At 39.7% G+C, this 18,670-nt stretch overlaps 1 protein-coding gene across 1 annotated transcript in view; it reads left to right on the forward strand.

Moving 5' to 3' along the window:
* RBFOX1 (RNA binding fox-1 homolog 1) overlaps positions 1-18,670 on the forward strand; it is a 133,041-nt gene that overhangs the window by 91,695 nt on the left and 22,676 nt on the right. Inside the window, exon 12 of the mRNA XM_011358412.1 lies at positions 5,304-5,368. Within this exon, the coding sequence (XP_011356714.1) occupies positions 5,304-5,368 (65 nt within the window). The remainder of the gene's footprint in view (positions 1-5,303; positions 5,369-18,670) is intronic.

Consider the following 18,670-nt stretch of genomic DNA (forward strand, 5'->3'; position numbering starts at 1 on the left):
GTTAGTCGCAACTAAATTTTAAAAATACAGCTGCTACAGACCTTTTATCTTAACTGCCTCAATGATTAGGCATCCAGGTTAAATGCTCAGGTATTCTAGAGAATTCCAATCATGAGCTCGAGAAAGAAATTCGAAATAGTTAACTCGAACCATCGGACTATGCTTGGAAGGGTAAGAAGCCATGAAAGTATCTTTTTTTCCCTCCCTTAAAAAGAAACACGGGTTATGACATAAATCCAGCGAGTGCTTATTGATCCCAGCGCCACCTCCTTGATGCCCTCAGTTACAGAGATTTGCAGCTATGATTGGTCAGTAGCTCACTCTCAGGTCTTGAGTGAAGAGAAGCAAACTTGTAAATGAATTGCTCCGGAATTTTTTGTCTGACTTATGCATTTTATTTTATTTATTTCATTTTTGCATTGAAAACATTACATTTCTGTTTCCTTATAGAGTAGTGTATCAAGAGCCTGTGTATGGCAATAAATTGCTGCAGGTATGAAATCCGGACTGGTGGAGAAAGTCATCACTCTGGTTGTGGGTTTGCTGTGAAATCCTACTAACAAGACTGTTTTGGGGGAGCGAGGTGTCCTCTAACATAGAAGGAAGAAAGACTTAACTGAATTTTCCAGTTTTGATGTGAATTCTTCTAGAATAGACATGCTCATCCTCCAGTGTCTCCTCTTTGCTAGATCTTGAGTATATCCAAATGGGGGTCTGACTTGACTATAAATTTCTTGGCTTAAAATGTATCCGGACTCGATTAATATATGTTCAGTGAAAAAAAGAATTCTAGGGTTTCATCGAACCAATTGTCTAAGAAAAATTTGAGTAGGTTCCAAGAGTCAACTGGAATGGTTAAATTAAAAAAAAAAAAAAACCTCATCTGCATCTAGCATTGAGGGCCAGCATAACTAATATATCTTTCCCTGGTGTCATCGTAGCTTCTTATAAATTTATTTCACACCGTCTGCTATCGCTTTCAAACCTATTTTTCACTGCCGAAGCAACTCCCGAATGAACAAATTTGCAGGAGGAAAAAGATCTACACATCCATTGGAGTATAGCTGGCTGAGTCTCCAAATTTGGTCTACAGCCAACATTAAAACTGTCAAATAAAATGAAAGGAGAATGTAAAACTAAGGATGAGCAGTGGGAGTTTTATTACATGGGTTTCCTTATAACCGGCAATTATCATTTTTGTTCAGTATTAATTCAATTAAGAAAATACATTTTTTTACTGCGAAAATTAATCAAGTTTTAATAAAGAGTCTACTATGAAAAAAGGGTACTTTGCACCAAAGAGGGAGCAAAATAATTAAAATTCCTGAGCTGAACTTTTATTTTCACATTTCAAGAAAACTTGCCACACTTCGAAAAGAGCCGAATGGATGATGCAGATAAATTAGGGAGTAATGATTTCTATTTAAGTTTTTCATTTTGCAAATGTTCTTATAACTGTTGTTTTTATCAATGAAATGTTGAGTTAATTATATATTCACCAATCCACCTGTTTTGCGATATTCAAGTGGGATCCTTGAATAGTCTCAGAAAGAAGGCCTCTATCTGTGATTCCGCCCATCACCACTTTGCTAACGGGAGACACACACACCCAGTTCCACTTGCCCCCACGTCCCCGCCACACACACGCTTTACCTCTCTTCCTAAGTCAATCACCATTTGGATATTGGAGCTTCGTTTTCCAAAGGTACGCTCTAAAGTTGAAATGTAATTTACCTTGACTTTGACATGTGATTGAGATCCGTAACTCTCAACATCGCGTTAGGAGTTTTCGCAAACGAAGTAACCAACTAACTCCGTTTTGTTGAACTCAGCCTTTCCCGAAGCTCTCTTGGTCATGGAACCTTTCCTTCCCCTGCCGCTGTGGGGATCCCACCAGCCACACTTTTGAAAATGCTTTTTTGGAGACTCATTAGAGGTCGTTCATTAGTAATTTCCCCCAACGGATCTCGCTAATGAAGGAACAAAGTTTCAGACCAGAAGAGCCGGTATCTTTGATGGCCCCGTCTGGTGACGGTGGCTGGGGTGGAAGAGGCAATCCATAATGCCCATTTAAAATTTCTATTTTCTATAAAGTCACATTTAGATTTTGCTGCCTAACATGTAAAAAAAATAAAATAAAAAAAGTATGTTTTATGAGCAGGGAGAGTAGAACTGTGTTTTGTTTGTCTCCCCTTTTTCCTTTGGTTTGGAGGTGGGAAAAATCTAACTAACTGTCAAGGATGCATTTTTGTCCTGAGATCTAAGAGGACCAGTTCCAACACGAACACGGGTTGGTGACAGCAAATGGAAGGGAGCATTTCTTTTTCAGACATTACCACAGAACCCTGCAGAAGCTCTGGCTATGCTCAGCGAGCTGCAAAATGTAGAGCAATAAAATTGATTACAGTTACCTGTTAGAAAGGCAAATTAAAGCAATTTGTATTGTTTTGATCATTTTACAGTGTATGCACACAGACACCGAGTTAACACACAACTCTGTTAGTCCCCTGATATGGATTTCATACAGAAGAAAAATAGCAGAGGAAGACAATGCAATGTATAGATATGGAAGTATCAGGCTACCTAATCCTTCTCTTTTCTCAATTGTTACACATTTTAGGGATCTCATAGACCGAGACTCCAACAGAGTAGCCACCAGCCCCATGTGGCTATTCACATTTAAATTCAAGTGAACTAAAATGCAATAAATTAAAAATTCAGTTCGTTGTACCAGCCACATTTCAAGCGTTCAGTAGTCGCTTAGGACAAATGGCTACTGTATCAGACAGCACAGATAGACAGTATTTTCATTATCACCAAGAGGTCTGCTGGACAACAGGGAGACCGCTGATCAAGGTCACAGCCTTTCCACTGGCCCTACAGTCTTTAGCAAACTACGACTTTGACTCTCGAATGGGAATGCTTGTGAACAAATTCTTTATTAATGAAGATAAGCATCAGGGCGCTGACCACTTGTGCCTGTCCTGCGTGGAAACACACACCAAGGTCTCTAAATGGCTAAGTCTTAGGCACATGTGTAGAAGATGCATCCTTCTCAAAGCTTCAGAGATGAGCACATCTGTTGTGCAGACGGATCCCAGGTGCACAGCAGATCCCGGTCGACCTGGGAGCGAGAGAGGTTCATTTTAGTCACCTTCTATTTGCACTGCTCCCGTTTTTCCCACATATCAAACTTGCTATCTGATTTCATTGACAAAAACTACTGAGGAAGCTGAGTGAGACCTACACAGTTAAACAGAGTTCGCCATTGGGATGTTGCTAGACATCTTTGCTGGGACCAAATTCAATCACCCAATCATGATTTACTGGCATGGTACTCGATGCGAATATCTTGGCAATAACTTTGTTTTCTTTTTTTTCTTCTGGGAGTGAGAGAAGACACACACACACACACACACACACACACAGTACACACACACACACACACACACACACACACACACACACACACACATACACACTTTCTCCACTCAAAGCTTTCAGCTGGGTGCAGCTGACACCTCCCTCCTAGCAATCAGCTAGCCAGTTCCAGCCCCCTCTTCCCTCATTAAGTTTCTTACACAAACCTGCGTACCTGGGTCTTTCTGGATACATCAGGAGAGACAAGGACAAGCAGATGAAAAGAATGGCTCCAGAAATCTGGTGACCTACTTTCCCCTCAGCCCATCAGTCGGTATCTGAGCTTGGTGCCGGTATGACAACTGCTTTGCCTTTACATAAATGCCTCAGCACATTTATCGTCCCCCTTCCTAATTAGAGAACACGGTGTTTGGAACACCAGGTGCTGTCTGGCTAAGACCTATTTTTTTTGTTTGTTTTTTTTACATTGTTTTTCAAGGGAGACTTTTTTTTTTTTTTAAACTGGCTCCAAATTATTGGTGATTATCTGTCAGGATGTCTTGGATGTGTCTTCTCCGGGACTGAGCCAAAGAACGAACTTGTTTGGAGATAAATTAGCTTTTAGAATTGCTATGTAAGTGACAATAAGCTTACTGTAAAAATTAGCTGTGGTTGGTAGATGTAAACTACTAAGATCAGTTTAATCTACATTTTGAAAGATGCCTTTTGTAGTTTCCCCATTCATCTATCTTATATCCTACTACTTGGTTTTTCCCTATAGTATATAGAGCCAAATATAATGAACCCTTCCATTTGCGATTCTGCTGTTAGGTACCCACTAACATACCTGTAATTTTACTGTCAGACGTCCTCCAACACAGTAATCTGTCCTGAGTTGCCCCTTTGGTGGGGGTGAGAACCTTTCCCTCAGAGGAGTATGGGACTGTGTATTCTAATTAGAACCTGAATGGTCCCTATGTGATCGGTAGAGACTGGATCCTGTTTGTTAATTGTGCCGAGATCATTCGACAATGGTTGATGTATCGCTGTGGTTGGCTGAGCAAGAAGCTCTGTTATTTTCACAGTGTGATAATCAATGCTCCACTGAACACAATTCCTTTCAAATATGCCCATTTGCTTGTCCTCTGCTTAATTGAACAATTGCAATTACTGGTACATACAACTAAATGTTAATTTTTTTTTCAGATTTTTTCTCTCTTAATGATTTTATTTACAAATTGGAATACTTTATCATATTCTCCACACCAAATTTCCCATCTGAATAAGTGTGATATCTTTAGCCCAAAGACAGCATTTTTAAGAAGCATTTTCCATTTCTTTTTCAAAATAATTGTGTAACATGTAGAAAGCTAAGGACTGTCTTCAGTTGCTTTAGTGCTTAAACAACTATATAGGCAAGAGATTACTAATAAACTTTCAGTCCGAGGATTATTTTGTTTAAATAAGTGTAAGAATAAGACAAGAGGACATTAGCTTGACCTATATTGGATGTTTAAGAAAGTAATCAAAGATCGTTTGACTGAAATATAAGTTAATCGCTAATAAGTAAAGGTAAGGTATAATCAGTTTGGAAAATCTGGAAAGTTCAGCCAAGTATCGAGAGTGTTTAAATGATCTCTCATAATCCTGCCCAGCCCAGGACGATCACCGTTAACACTTAGGTTCATGTCCTTCACAGGTGTCTGGGTTCTCCCTTGGGGATATGCTTATACCAGCTAACCTTTAACATCCAGCCGGGGTTGGTATTCAACCTCCTGTCTCTCTAGTGTGTTTTGTACTTCCGCTTTGATACTAAGCTTTCATTAACTTCCACTTTAGATGGTTAGATTTGGGTAATTGCTGTACTGGTGTGGTTTCACAGTCGGGTGTCCCCGAGTCGGGCTCCTTGGCATTCCTAAGTCCACTTTCTCCTTGTGTTTTAGGGTGGTTATGCTGCATACCGCTACGCCCAGCCTACCCCTGCCACTGCCGCTGCCTACAGTGACAGGTAAGGGTCTTTCTTCTCGTGCTTGACGGCTACTTGGAATTTAACTTAGCTGATGAGAGACGAGATTCTCGTCCAGTCTTGGTGTACATGCATGACTGCTGGGTAGGCGGCACCCAAAAAGTTAAGTCCCATGATGAAGCAAAACACGGGGCCACGTAGAGAGAGGATGAACAGTTAAGTCTAGTTCATGCGAACCTCTTGCCCTTCTCTGCTAAGACACAAAGAAAATGATAAGCTTTGTTTGTACATAGCTCTCCTAATCCCTGCGACAGAACACCTTGCATGTTCACACGTACACTCCCCGTGCAAGCTTCTCACGGTCTTGTCCGTGAGGCTACGGTTTCTTCTAACTCATAGGAAGACAACCAGAAGATGATCCTGCAGGGTTATCTCAATTTCAAGCACCCCATTTCCTCCTTTTTGTTTTAAAACAACTTTTTACACCCAGGAAAGCATTTTTTTTTTTTTAATCCAAAATAAAGGAACAGGGGAGGTGTATCCAGTGTCCGATACTACTAAGATAAGCCAACTCATATTCGTAACGCACCCCACACGTGAAGATTGACAGTGAAAGGGACGGAAGTGGGTTGAAGAAATGCGGAAGTCAGACCGGATGGCAGGGGTGGGGGATGCCGATTACCCAGGCTTAACAGATGACTCGGTGCCTGAAATGGCAAGCCACAGCTATTTTTGTATAGGTGCCTTGAAAAAAGAAAGTATGCGTTTCCATATTGAATGCAACTCGTTGGCTCTGTTTCTCAAGGACGTAAATGTGAATGTTCAGATGCTGTGCATGCTCAAATGTCATGGAGGTTGCTTACTTTGGGTAATGACTCCTTTAATTTAAAAAACACGTTTCACGAATAAAGCAGCGATGATAACAATTTGCATGTATGGCTGAGGCATGCTGGGTCAGACAGGTAAGCAAGGCGATGGATCTGACCCCTGAAGGGGAGACGTGTCAGCAGCCACTGGTTCTCCCACCTGGCCTGTCGTGACCTGGTTCCTATCTTGGTTTGCTGTGGTGTGCTTTCTCTGCAGTTCCATTCCATTTCTCACAAATGTGTCGTTAGCTCATTGTAGCTACAGAATTCTTCTGAGGTGTAATGAAGCGAAATAAATGGCTGAACCTCTAAAAGCTGCACTTTGAAGACCCCATGCATAAACTCGTAATAAACGGCTCCTTGGCAAGGTAGCATAGAGATCTACCGTCTGGTTGTATGCAGGTTATTATTACTACATTCTTCTAAACAGTCATAAAGAGTCTCGAGGCCGGAGGGAACCTCCAGAGAGATCTAAACAATTGTCAGGTTTCAGTTATAAACACACAAATTATCCAGTTACCCCATAATCAGCTGTCAACATGCTAAATATGTTTTATGTAAGTTGCTATCTTCAATACACTCTGACACTGGATCAGGAAAATGGAGAGGGTCGATAGGGCTAATAAAAATGTCGGCCATCTTGAAATACTGGAGATCATTCTACAAATGAAAAGGTTTAATGCTCTTAAGCTCTGTACGCCGAAGATTCACCGAGTATCAATTGTCATGTGGTTCATCTACAACCCTTAATTATTTTTATGAAAATATCTCTAGATACTAAATTCTCAGACACACTCTTTGTACATAATTAGAATCCCAGTAACTTTAGCCTGCCATATAATTATAAGACTCTTCGACAGATTTATTTTATTGGATTTTCATCTTGCTTCTCAGTATCAGTGCATGTACCCCCAAGTCAAAAACAAGGTTAATTACAGAGATGTAATTTAAATTGCTTTCTGTAATAAGGCCAATCTAGACATTTGAAAAAAATAAATAATGTTGAATACTATTCTTAAATAGAATTACTTGAGAATCTGGCCATCTCCGTTTGCATTCATCTAAAAATTAAGTTAACATTTTGCTGCATTTGGGAGCACCATATATGCAAATATATGTATAAAGTGTGTTGTTTTAACACTATTAAGATTCTCATTGACAACATGTCCTACTGAAAAATTGCCCTCACTCTTGGATTGGTAAATCTTGAATAACTTTGCAATTCCCACTTGAGTGTAATAGTTTCAGTTGAAGAAACCAACTGACTGTAGACTTGTCCGTGTAATTGGCCTCTTGCTGTTCATTAAAGAAATTTGCATGTTAGGTCTTCTTGGTTGCTGTGGAAATTGATTACTAGCCCTATTTAACTTTATTATAAGCAAGATACTTGCCACTTATGGAAATATTGCATTGAGGTAAATGCAGCAATAGGTAAATTACCAGAAAACAATCTTTAAAATGTTATTCTGGTTTGATTTGTAAAGTGCATTTATGAAATGATGGTCCTTCCTTTTATTTTTAGTAAGTAAGCAGAGAAAGAGAAGGAAGACCGTTTTATAGAAGATACATATTTGGGGGAAAATGTAAAATTACCAGAATAGTTTTTGCATCTAGATTAAAGATGCCAAGTATCTAGAATTTATCTTAGGGCAGCTGTGTAATAATTTATTTTTATGGGATTACAGTGTATTAGTAGTGATAGATTCTTAGTTCCTGTTCTAGAAGACAGGCAGGATATCAAAGAGGAAAAACTTCTTAACCCAAAGATACTCCTCCAAAACAGGAAGCAAAATCAGCAGGAAGTGAGAATGTTTTGGTAACGCCTACTAGTTGTCAACTCGATCGAAAGAGAAACTGCAGCAGACTTTCCCTGTAATTGTGAGTCACTCTTCAGATGTCTTGAAAATGAAAGAAATCTGGTAGAATTTTACCTTTTATTGGCACAAATTAAGCCCTCATCAAATTAAAGATTCAGGGACCTTTGGAAAATATTGAACTCCAGTGACCTCAGGACTGTCCAGAAGGTCCTTGATGGGCATCTTGCAACTCCCTGCTCATCATCTTTTTGGTTAAATGATCACATGCTGATTATCTCAGAGCACCTGAGGGTTTCTGAATGCCGACCTCCAGAACGAAGACCATCTGGTGTGGGCAGAGATCTCCCCTAAAGAAAAACACCTGACTGGACTAGGTGATTTTATAGTCTCGCTGACAAATTTAATGGGAATAGGCAAACATCTTTTCTTGGCATTTAGGAAACATTTGGTAAGCACTTGACCTCACCAAATCTTTATTTGTAATCTCGCTTTGATTTACAAAAAAAACCAACTATCCAAACTCTCAAAGAAGATTGTTTCCTGAGCTTGAACCAATCAAAGCATGGCAGTGGGGCCGATGGTCATCTGGTCATTGCATGCCACTTGGTGTTGCTGATGTGTCCGTGAAACATTCTGGATTGGACAGGTCCATCATCACATTAGCTCAATGAATGGCTTGCTTGACTTAAGCGTGGGGGCAGCCTTCTCTTTACTGATTGGCTCTTGGTTTCTTTGTGTATTATGAGTTGGTCTTTGTTGCATCTTTGAGCGGCCAGACCAGGAGGTGGGGAAGGGGGCAAGATTCCCCGTTCAGCAAATTGTGCCACAAGTACTAGGGGAAATACGTATGATGTGTACATAGCTTGGATGAAAATGTTAGCTCACTGGAAAGGCAGGCATTTGTCATGTTTGTCCTGCTTGTTGACGTTCTAACATCTAACAATCGGTGCATGAGGACATCCCTCCACATTAGGACAGAGAGAAGTACATACGGATCAGCTCCAGGAGAAAGTAATACAAAGCGGTTCACTCAGAAATTTCAAAACCACCCCATCGCACTGATTGCCAGGGGCCACTTCTTTCATGTGAGACGTGCATTTCCTTTACAGATCCCCGAAGGTCAGTAGCTTTTGACATACAATGGTAGGCCTGGCCATACAGATGACCCCAGGCTGAGCAAAAGAGACAGGCAACAGGGCTTTGTTTTATTTTCTACCTCTTTTTGTTTGTTCATTTTTTGAGAACTTAGAGTTTCATTGGTAGCATTAGACTGTATCGTATAAAATTGCTGTTTTTGTGTGACAAAAGTGGTGGAATGTTGGCAATTTTATATAGCTCAACTTAATAGACACCCAGTTAAAATGCTGTAATATCAATGATCTTCCTCCCTGCATTCGAAATATATATATGTATACTCATACATATATACGTGTTGACATATATACATGCACATATATGCACAATACATACACACACATACACACATGCACTTTAGGAGCACACAAAGGACTAATTAGAGTATCTAGTTAAATCTTAATACAAGGAGGCCAAGACTCGTCAAGTTCAGGCAGTCACAAGCCACATGCTACAACATGATTTAATTCTGATACTCATAACCTATGAATAAAATGTTCTGTTTCAGAGAGAAATAGATTAGTAGTTCTTTTTAAAAACTCAATAAGGATAACTAGGCATGTCTGTGGGATCATGGAGAAACTGGTCTACTATTTTAAATTATATAGGTGATAGAGATAGATAAAAAGATGATGATAAATAGATATAGATCATACATACATATGGGTGGATAAATAAATGCATGGATAGACAAATGGATGAATGGATAGAGGGCAAGGTAGATAGATGATAGATAAATAGATACATAGATATATAGGTGGTCAGGTGAATGAATGGAAAGAGAGAAGGAAGAAAAAGTGAAAGGAAAGAAAGAAGGGAGGAAGGAAAGAAGGAAGGAAGGAAGGAGGGAGGGAGGCAGGGAGGGAGAGAGAGGGAGGGAGAGAGGGAGGGAGGGAGGGAAGGATGGAAGAAAGGAAGATAGCAAAAGACCATCACTCTACCATCTTATAATATTTCACTATAAACTTTAGCTACATGAAATACGACTGAATTCTTATACACAACCTTAGTTTGACCTAAACCGAAGAACTAAAGAGATTTGAGTGCATTCTTTGAGTGCAAGCTATTCTTTCTCTATTTGAAGACTGTTTACTTCCTGGACTGAGAATAAATGTAGAGAGATGCTGTCATTAAAATAAAGCTGATGATTGCATTTAGAATGAGAGACCATTTGATTTGGAGTCCTTATCAAATGATATAGACTAAAAAGGGATTGTCAGCCTATAAAGCATATGAGCAATGTGAATGGAAAATTTAATTTACCATTTTACAGGGGTTTTTTTTTTTTTCTTTTCTTTTTGTAGAAAGGTTCATTTTAAAAATATTGTTGTACTTTAGAGTCTTAATGATTTTACTTTTTCTCATTGTGGGATAGAATAGGGAAAGCTTCATCCGCAGCTAATGCGACTCCCTAAATGAGGGCAGACAATACAAAGCAGACAAAAGAGAGGACTCTCATTGTTTCTCCCATTCCTCTTATCTGAATCACATTCCGTAAGAGTCGAAACTGTTTCCGGTTACGGAGCAGTAGCAAGCCTCTGCACCTCTTCTCTGTGACGTGTGTGCAAGGAGAGATCTCAAGATCTCATCCTAGTGCTTTGTTTAAAGCACTCCCTCTCTCTCAAGGCCATTTCAAGACCTGACGACGGCCTCTGATGACATATTTACTGGGTTACCAGGACAGGAAAAGAACAGGGATAATGTAATATGGCTGTCAGCTCGTCTGGGGATTGCTCAGGCTTTATCCAGGCTTCTTTCTTATATGCTGTTAAAAAATAGCTTTTCTTTTATGAAATGATGATGACAGCCAATGGTAGCCTTTTTTTCCTCATCCAATTTTGGTTTTAATGTTTCTTACTTGGCAAATAAAAGTCGGCAACTCTATGATAACTTCTCTGTTATATTTTATTTACATGTTCAATTTTATTTTTGAGACATCCACTATTGAAAAATCAGAGCGAAAACATTGTCAAACTTGGTGTTGCCAAGGACGGTATTCTCAGATGAACAGGAAATAAGGGCTCAATTCACAAAGGCTCAGAGTGGATAGAAGACAATTCTGTGCCATTTCCTCATCTGAGACAAGGACCTGGGGCAGGAGGAAGCCATTTTTGATTCAGATTACAACCTGTTGAGTCGAAACATGGCAGCGAACAGCAGTCACCACTCTGCGCCTTTTTATAAGTTGTTGATTTCAATTTTTTATCTTTTCTGCTCTTTTCACTCATTCCTATGAGCTCGTTTGGGTTCTGCGATTTTACAAAAGATGCTCTGTCAACTCGTGATAGAAAAGTAGCAGAAATGAGTCATTAGTACCTTCATTTACACCCTTCCATAGCCCATATATATAACGCATAAGTATATAATATATTCCTATTTTTATTTACATTCTTATTCTTTTTAGCTTAAAGTTCACTCAGGAAGAGAAAGCAGAGCTAGTTATTTTAGACAGCTTGAGGATAACTAGGAAAATTTCTAGTTTAAAAAAGTCTTCTGTTAATGCTCATTAGATGGAAATTGAGGACTTTATTATTTGCGCTGTTGATTAAGACTTTTCGAAGTAGGACATCAGGCGAGGACGTTTGACATAGTAGATTCCTACGATAATGATAACAATAAAATAGCAATAAAAACGATGGCTATTTATGGAGTCCTTACTATGTGATAGGCACTGTTCTAAGTGCTTTACAAATATAGTATCATCGAGCTGACAACGCCAACCCTGTAAGACTAATGTTGTTACCTCCATTTTATAGGTGGGGAAGGCAAACTCGGAAAAGTCGAACGAGTTGCCCAGCTCAGCTCGAAAGCTTAAGTCCTATGCCCTTAATCTCTAGACTTTATTGCATCTTAGTGCAGTAACCTTGAGAAGTAATTTCTTTGTGCCCCGTCACCTTATCGGTTATGAATATATTAACCTCACCTTACAGAGTGGTTTGGACGTTTCGAGACAATATTTATGAAATATCTAGCACACAAAGGGCAATACATGAAATATTCTTGTTTTATTTTCATCTATTCTCATAAGATTAAGAACTTTAATTCTGGAGAGAAAGAACGAGCTTTGAGGAAATCAAAAATATCTAGGTTATTTCCATTTCACCTGAATCTCTAAAACTTAGCATTTGGGATCTGTTGTTTCTTTAACAGTTTCTGGAGTCATTCGAAGCGTTCGGGTAGAATAGTGGCCAAGCCTGCTAAATTGACTACAGTGTAGTCAAGCCTTTTAAAGTGTAATAGGAAAAAAAAAAATAAAGTGTGATAGGTAGGGTTATGTGCAAACCTAATTCTTTTTAACCTACTGAGTTCCAGGAATAATTTATGTTTGTTTGTTTCTTGCTTCGTTTTTGTTTCTTTATGGAAAAATTTGTCCGCGGGCAGCCTACATCAACCCTTCAAGTTATCAGCTCTCCAAAGTTTGGAATGTGATATGTCAGGTTTTCTTAAAGAAAGCAGGCTTCCATTATCATTTCTGCTACTTCTTTTCCCATTCACCATGTAGATGTCTATTTTGAAATTCATTTTTTGGGTAGTGTCTCTTGCGTGTCAGGTGCTTTTGTAAGCCATTGAGTAACACAACCCGGTGAGGTAAGCGGTAGAGTTAGGGTGAGGCTAACATGATTATCCAAAATGTGACACTTGTGACAGAGATGGGACGTACCTTTAATTACCCCAGGGCACCAGGCTTCAAGTAGGATTGTCCCAGAACAACCAGAACTGTGTGCTCATCCTAGGCAGAGACTTCACTGTGCAGATAGGAGAAGTGAGACCAGACAGGGTGATATGTGCCCTGGAAGTCCTAGGACTAGCCTTCCAGTCCAACGTCTGTTAGTTCAGGTCCTGGGCTATTTCCATCCCTTTATGCTTTTGTTACGAAGTCAGGGCAAAGGCACATTTTCAGCTTCAAACAGTCATAACTAATATGTGACTTAATGATTCAAAAGTGAGTGAAATTTTATCCTTGTCAAAACCACCAGTAATTTCTCTATTTTCCCTATGGGTCAAATAATTCTACTGGACATTCATCCAAAAAAAAAATGACAATAACTAAAATAATTATATTTTCTACCAACTTGCTCTGTAGAATAACAATTATTTCATTTGCCAACAATTGAAATGGCTCTGAAATAGTGGAGGAGAGAATATGTATTTCTTGATAGTAGCATCTATGTGATTTTTGAAACTCGTATTTATAGATGCAAAGCTCTCAACGCTAAATAGGGATATGGCTATTGCTGATAGATTTCCCCAGTTTGTCTTATTTTAAGTGTACAGACATGTGCACGCATACATACACGTTAAAAGAAAAAGTGCTCAAGTTTTTATTTCAAGAACTAATTGCCTTTGGTCCATAATCTATAATAGCTTCTCAACAACTGTTATGCACTATTGGATAAATATGTAATTGAAGCAGTTAAAAAAAAAAAAAAAGAACGAACGAACGAAGTCTGTAGTAGTCAACAGACTGGACCAACAAGGAGTTGGGGAGATATTAAAGAAAATTCCAAACCCAATAGACCATAGCTGTCACAGCCATGTGGGCAGACACTTTTGCCGGTGACAAGACAAGATGTAACAACTCCTTTGGTCATGTCATGTCCTAATTACACGCTTTCAGGTTGCAGATCATTAACTTGATAGGCCACAAAAAAGCAAATAAAAACTATCTTTTAAATAGCACCATCAGGGGCTCTCAGCTGTGAAGGGTTTAGAGGCAGGTGAGGAAGTCTGATGCTTCCTAGAGGCAGGTGAGAAACCTGTGATGAGGATATGTGACACTTGTGACAGAGACGGGACGTACCTGGAGGCTTCTGCGTGAGCCATTTCCGTTGCAGATAAAGAATTTCCTCATAGAAGACAGTATTCCAGTCAAGTACAAAGGGATACATACACGGTGAAATCTTAGCTTATGACGCATTCATGACTGTGACAAAATTTAAACCCACTCCATTTCTTTGCCTTTTTTTTTATTGTCACTATGAGATATACTATAGACTCTATCTTTTGGGGTAAGAGAGAACTTCTCACTGAAAATTTCTAGTATTACCTTTAAATGTATCAAAGCAAATTATCTGATTCTGTACCTATGAAGAGAACGTTGAATTCTTTTCCAGAAGAACTGATTTCTATTTAAATGTGGCCTATACGTTATTTCTGGATTTGCGTGTAGCACCTGCATGTGAACAGTCATTGGACAGAAATGAATGACTTCTCGAGATTTGTTTCCTCCTAGCTTGAGAATGCAATGATTGATTCCTCTGGAATTAGATTCTCCTCAGAGCCACAGTACATTTATTTCATATTTAATTAACATACAAAACATTTAGAGTAGAGATCACTATCAGGGTTTAGGGGGATGGTAATTTGGTAAGTGAGAGCTTGAGGAAATCTCTATAAAGAGTAACTAATGCGTCAATTTTGTTATTGTTTCCTGGCTTATTCTTGCTGCATTATAATGTGTGAATGTTCAACTAGATCAATAAATAGATTGTGGAGAGTTGAGACATAATCAAAGTCAAACACCCTTTTCCCTTCATTATCTTAATCATTTAGATGGAACAGTTTGGGCCTAAGATTGCAGATAGATGCCACACATCCGATAACTTGCATCGGTGGTTCCCAATGCTCTTTTGCAGCCCTGAAATTCCTTTAAAAAGAAAACGAACACTGTGGATGCTTCTAGCACCCTCTCAATCCCTGTTTCCTTTCGCGGTCCGCTGCTGTAGCTTGAAATTTCAGATTGTATTACAAGAGGAGGATTTATTTTCTTCACCATCTCTGCATCGTAAGAGGGTTGGTGGACTCATTCCGTTAAACAGAAGATGAGCCCAGGTGATGGGATGGGGCCACTTTAAACACGGGTCCTAAACAGTGAGAGCGCCACAGCTTCCTCCAAATGAGAGCTTCTCCACTATTCCTTTTGTCATTCTCTTTGATTTCTCCATCTCAAACTTAAAACAAGCAGACACAAGGGAAAGAAGTGGTGACCTTACTCTGCTCGGAAGGTTGGAGTGACCCATTTTAGGAGTTCTCAGACCCCAGCTCTGCAAAGTCCCCAGACCAATGAAATTGGCCTTACCAAGCCTTTGTGAGATATGCAAATCCGAAGCCCCACCCCAGCCCCGCTCTATCGGAATCTGCCTTGTCAAGATCCCAGGGGGATTTGCAGGAAGCCTGAGAAGCACCACCCCAGAGGGCAAGCTTCAACTCTACCCCAGTACGCAGAAAATGTCAGCACAAACCTTGTAGGATGTAAGAAAATGTGTCTTTGTAAATAGTTGGTTTATAACCATCTCCTCTCTACTTTCCCTTCTTCAATGAGAAAATAGTCATCATGGGTCACGCGCATCCCTCACAACCCATTCTGCTGCAGCTTCTTCCCTCAACTAGCCTAGGGCCACAACTAATCATTTACTTTACCCCAAAGACCCATGGGTAATGAATGTGATTTCATGCTAATATCTCCTCAGTGGTTGTGAAATAGACTCAGACTAACGTAAGCCACACCCTGGAAAAGTCCCATCTGATTTCTCATCTTTTTGAGCCTCAGTTTTTTTCATCTGCTAAGCAGGGAGCATAATACCAATTAGAATGAGAGAGAGATGAAAATGAACATACTTCATAAATTGAGAGAGATGGTGAAAATGCATAGAGTTATCAGTAACTCAATTGCAAATGGACAGATACTTGAGGGTGTATATTATTCTTGGAAAGCATTGAATCTGTGCAGACGAGAGCAAGCAAATGAAATTAAATCCATTTAAAAATGCAAATCATTTTTAGACTGTGCAATCTCCAGGACCCTCTGTAACACTAACATTCTGGGAACCTGCATGTTGCTCAACAGCCCACAACTTAAAATTGGCTTGATCCGATTCGAAGCAAGTCTGCTTGTTATACAATAACATACTCATTGTACCTATTCTTTGATAGATGCATGCATTAGCGAATCTTCACTATGCACCTACAGAATATGATCAGAGACTTAGATGTAGACTAGGTTCTGAACTCAGCATAGTTACTAACTACTTGAGACCCAGGCCAGCTAATTGACCTTTTTGATCATCCACTTCCACATCTTTAATAGGGCTACTGAGTGACGCCTGCCTCATTGGGTTGTTGTGAGAATTGTGGTCATGAACAAAGTTTCCTTAAATAGCACCTGACACTAAATGACACTCAGGATATCATCCTCATCCTCATCCTCATCGTCATCCCTAAACTATGAGGAGTTTTTTGTTTTGCTTTTGAGTCCAAATGTAGGTAGTTGCCGAGGAAGGAGATTTTCTGAGTTAGAATAATTTTTTGACTACAGAAGTTTTTCTGTTTTGTTTTGTTTTCTTGACTTTCATTCTAGAAATATAGAAATAGATATATATATATACTTGAAATCTGCTAAGAGAGTAGAACTTACGTGTGCTCACCACACACACACAAAGTAACTATGTGAGGTGAGGGATGCGTTTAGCTTGACTGTGCTAATCATTTTACGATGCATAGGTATATTATATCATCACTTTGTACACCTTTTAAAAAGCATGTTGCACAACCTAATTACATATAATTTTTATTTGTGAATCACAACTCAATAAAACTAGGGGAAAAATAGGTTGGGCAACAAAATTCTGAAGGAAGAAGCAAGTAGGAACCATAAGATCCAACAGCCCATTCTTCTGTTCATCCTTCTCCTGTATTTTTATTCTCTTTTCTGTCCCTGGAGAAATTCAGGCTACTAGATACCATCAGCTTTGTAAGAAAAACAACCAGTTCCCCCAGTGTAAACCCAGCCCCCAAACCATCACTGCTTTAGACTTCTATAAAATCAGCCTCCACTAACGGTTCCTTTTCAGAAACTCAAGCCAAATCCGCCTATGGGGCCCCTGTCCCATTGTGATTGCTAAGAAGTCCAGGGGTTGTCAGAATCTCCCCTGGGATCAGTAAGGTTCTGGAACTTTCTACCATCATGTTCACTTCCTTTACATATAAATTTTAAGTGAGCTCAAACCTTCTCTTTGTGGCCTCTCCACACTCCAGAGCCTCAGCCTGGACACCCCGTGTTTCTCCCCAATCTCCATAAGCACAGGACTCCTCTCCCTCAGATGAATGCTGCTCCCCTGGGGAAGCACGGATGCTGTTCAGAGAACCTGCCAGAACCATCCCCAGCCCTGTATTAAACACTTCATTTTCATTAGAAGCTCCTTCTGTGCATTCTTTTGCCCTGTCCAACCAAAGCAGAAATGGGATTTCATCTTCCTGGAGGCCCCAGCCCACTTTTAAAATGAACCAAAACCTGAAAAGGCTTGTTTGTTTTTGTGGCAAATTATGCTCAGAGACTGAAATTGTCTTGGCCTATAGTTTATTTAGCACAGGTTCTCTGTGAGAATTATAATAATTTCACAAGCCAGTAGCATACAGGATAATGTCTCTTAATAAACCAATAAATAACACACTCCAAACCAATGATAGATTAATCATACTTTGGTCCAGTCAAAGGAAGATAGAAAAGAAATCAAGTTCAAATTTAGTTGAGATGTACCTTTGTATGAGTTAGTACTCGGGAGAGATGGCCTAGCCAACCCAGAGAAGGTGTCCAGTTGCCAGCACAAAAGTACACGTTTCGCTGTTGCTAGAGAGTGTTGCTAGGGAACCAAGGCTCCGGTGTTGACCAGCAAGCTGATCTCTTTTGAGGGGCCACTGCAGTGGTTTTCACGACTGCCTGTAATCCTTCAAAGGAGCTATTTAGATGAGCAAAATGTTGCCTTGCCCAGACCCTAGCACCCCCAAGTAGTGCTCACAAACTTTCGCCATGTAGTCTGAATGTCTCCTTGCCATCATTGTTTCCCCACGTGTTTTATTTGAAAAGCAACCACCCCCAGCCCCTCAGCAGCTGAGCCACTGAGTGTTTCTCAGCAACAACAGATGAGATGATGACATCCTGACCCGGCTTAACTTCATTCTTATATCAAAACGGCTTTACTCTCAAAAACAGCTTCATTTTTGTAATGGAGAAGAGGACTTGAAACCATAGCAAACCAATACACACCAAGGCTATTATCCCCCTGTCTTCCTAAAACTATGGAAGCCCGGGACTTAAAAACAGATGCCTGGCATCTCTGAGTGGGGAGAGAAGACTGTATCCTTCATGAGTCCACACAGCCAAAAAAATAAATGGCAATATTTTCCCCCAAAGAAAGTACTTTCACATTCATTGATCTGAACGAAAAAAGAAAAAAAAAACAAAAAAACTAAGAGTGCAAGTGCTATTTTTCTTCCCATTTTCCAGATGAGGAAACTGAGACCCAGAACAGTGAAATAATTTTTCTAGTGGAATGCAGCTTGTCCATGACAGGCCAGACTTCCAGATTCACGTTCGTCCCTTTGCACTGTAGCAGAGAAAAAAAAAATGTAGTAGGAACTGGGGACATCGTTAAATGTAAAAAAACTACACTTACAAACGTTGACTGTTCTCAAGGTCTCTGGGTAATACAGACGCACTTGGATTTAAATTTCCCAAACCCAGAGGTTTT

The sequence above is a fragment of the Pteropus vampyrus genome, unplaced genomic scaffold, assembly GCF_000151845.1.
Source record: "Pteropus vampyrus isolate Shadow unplaced genomic scaffold, Pvam_2.0 Scaffold40, whole genome shotgun sequence".
NCBI classification, from domain to species: Eukaryota; Metazoa; Chordata; class Mammalia; order Chiroptera; family Pteropodidae; genus Pteropus; species Pteropus vampyrus.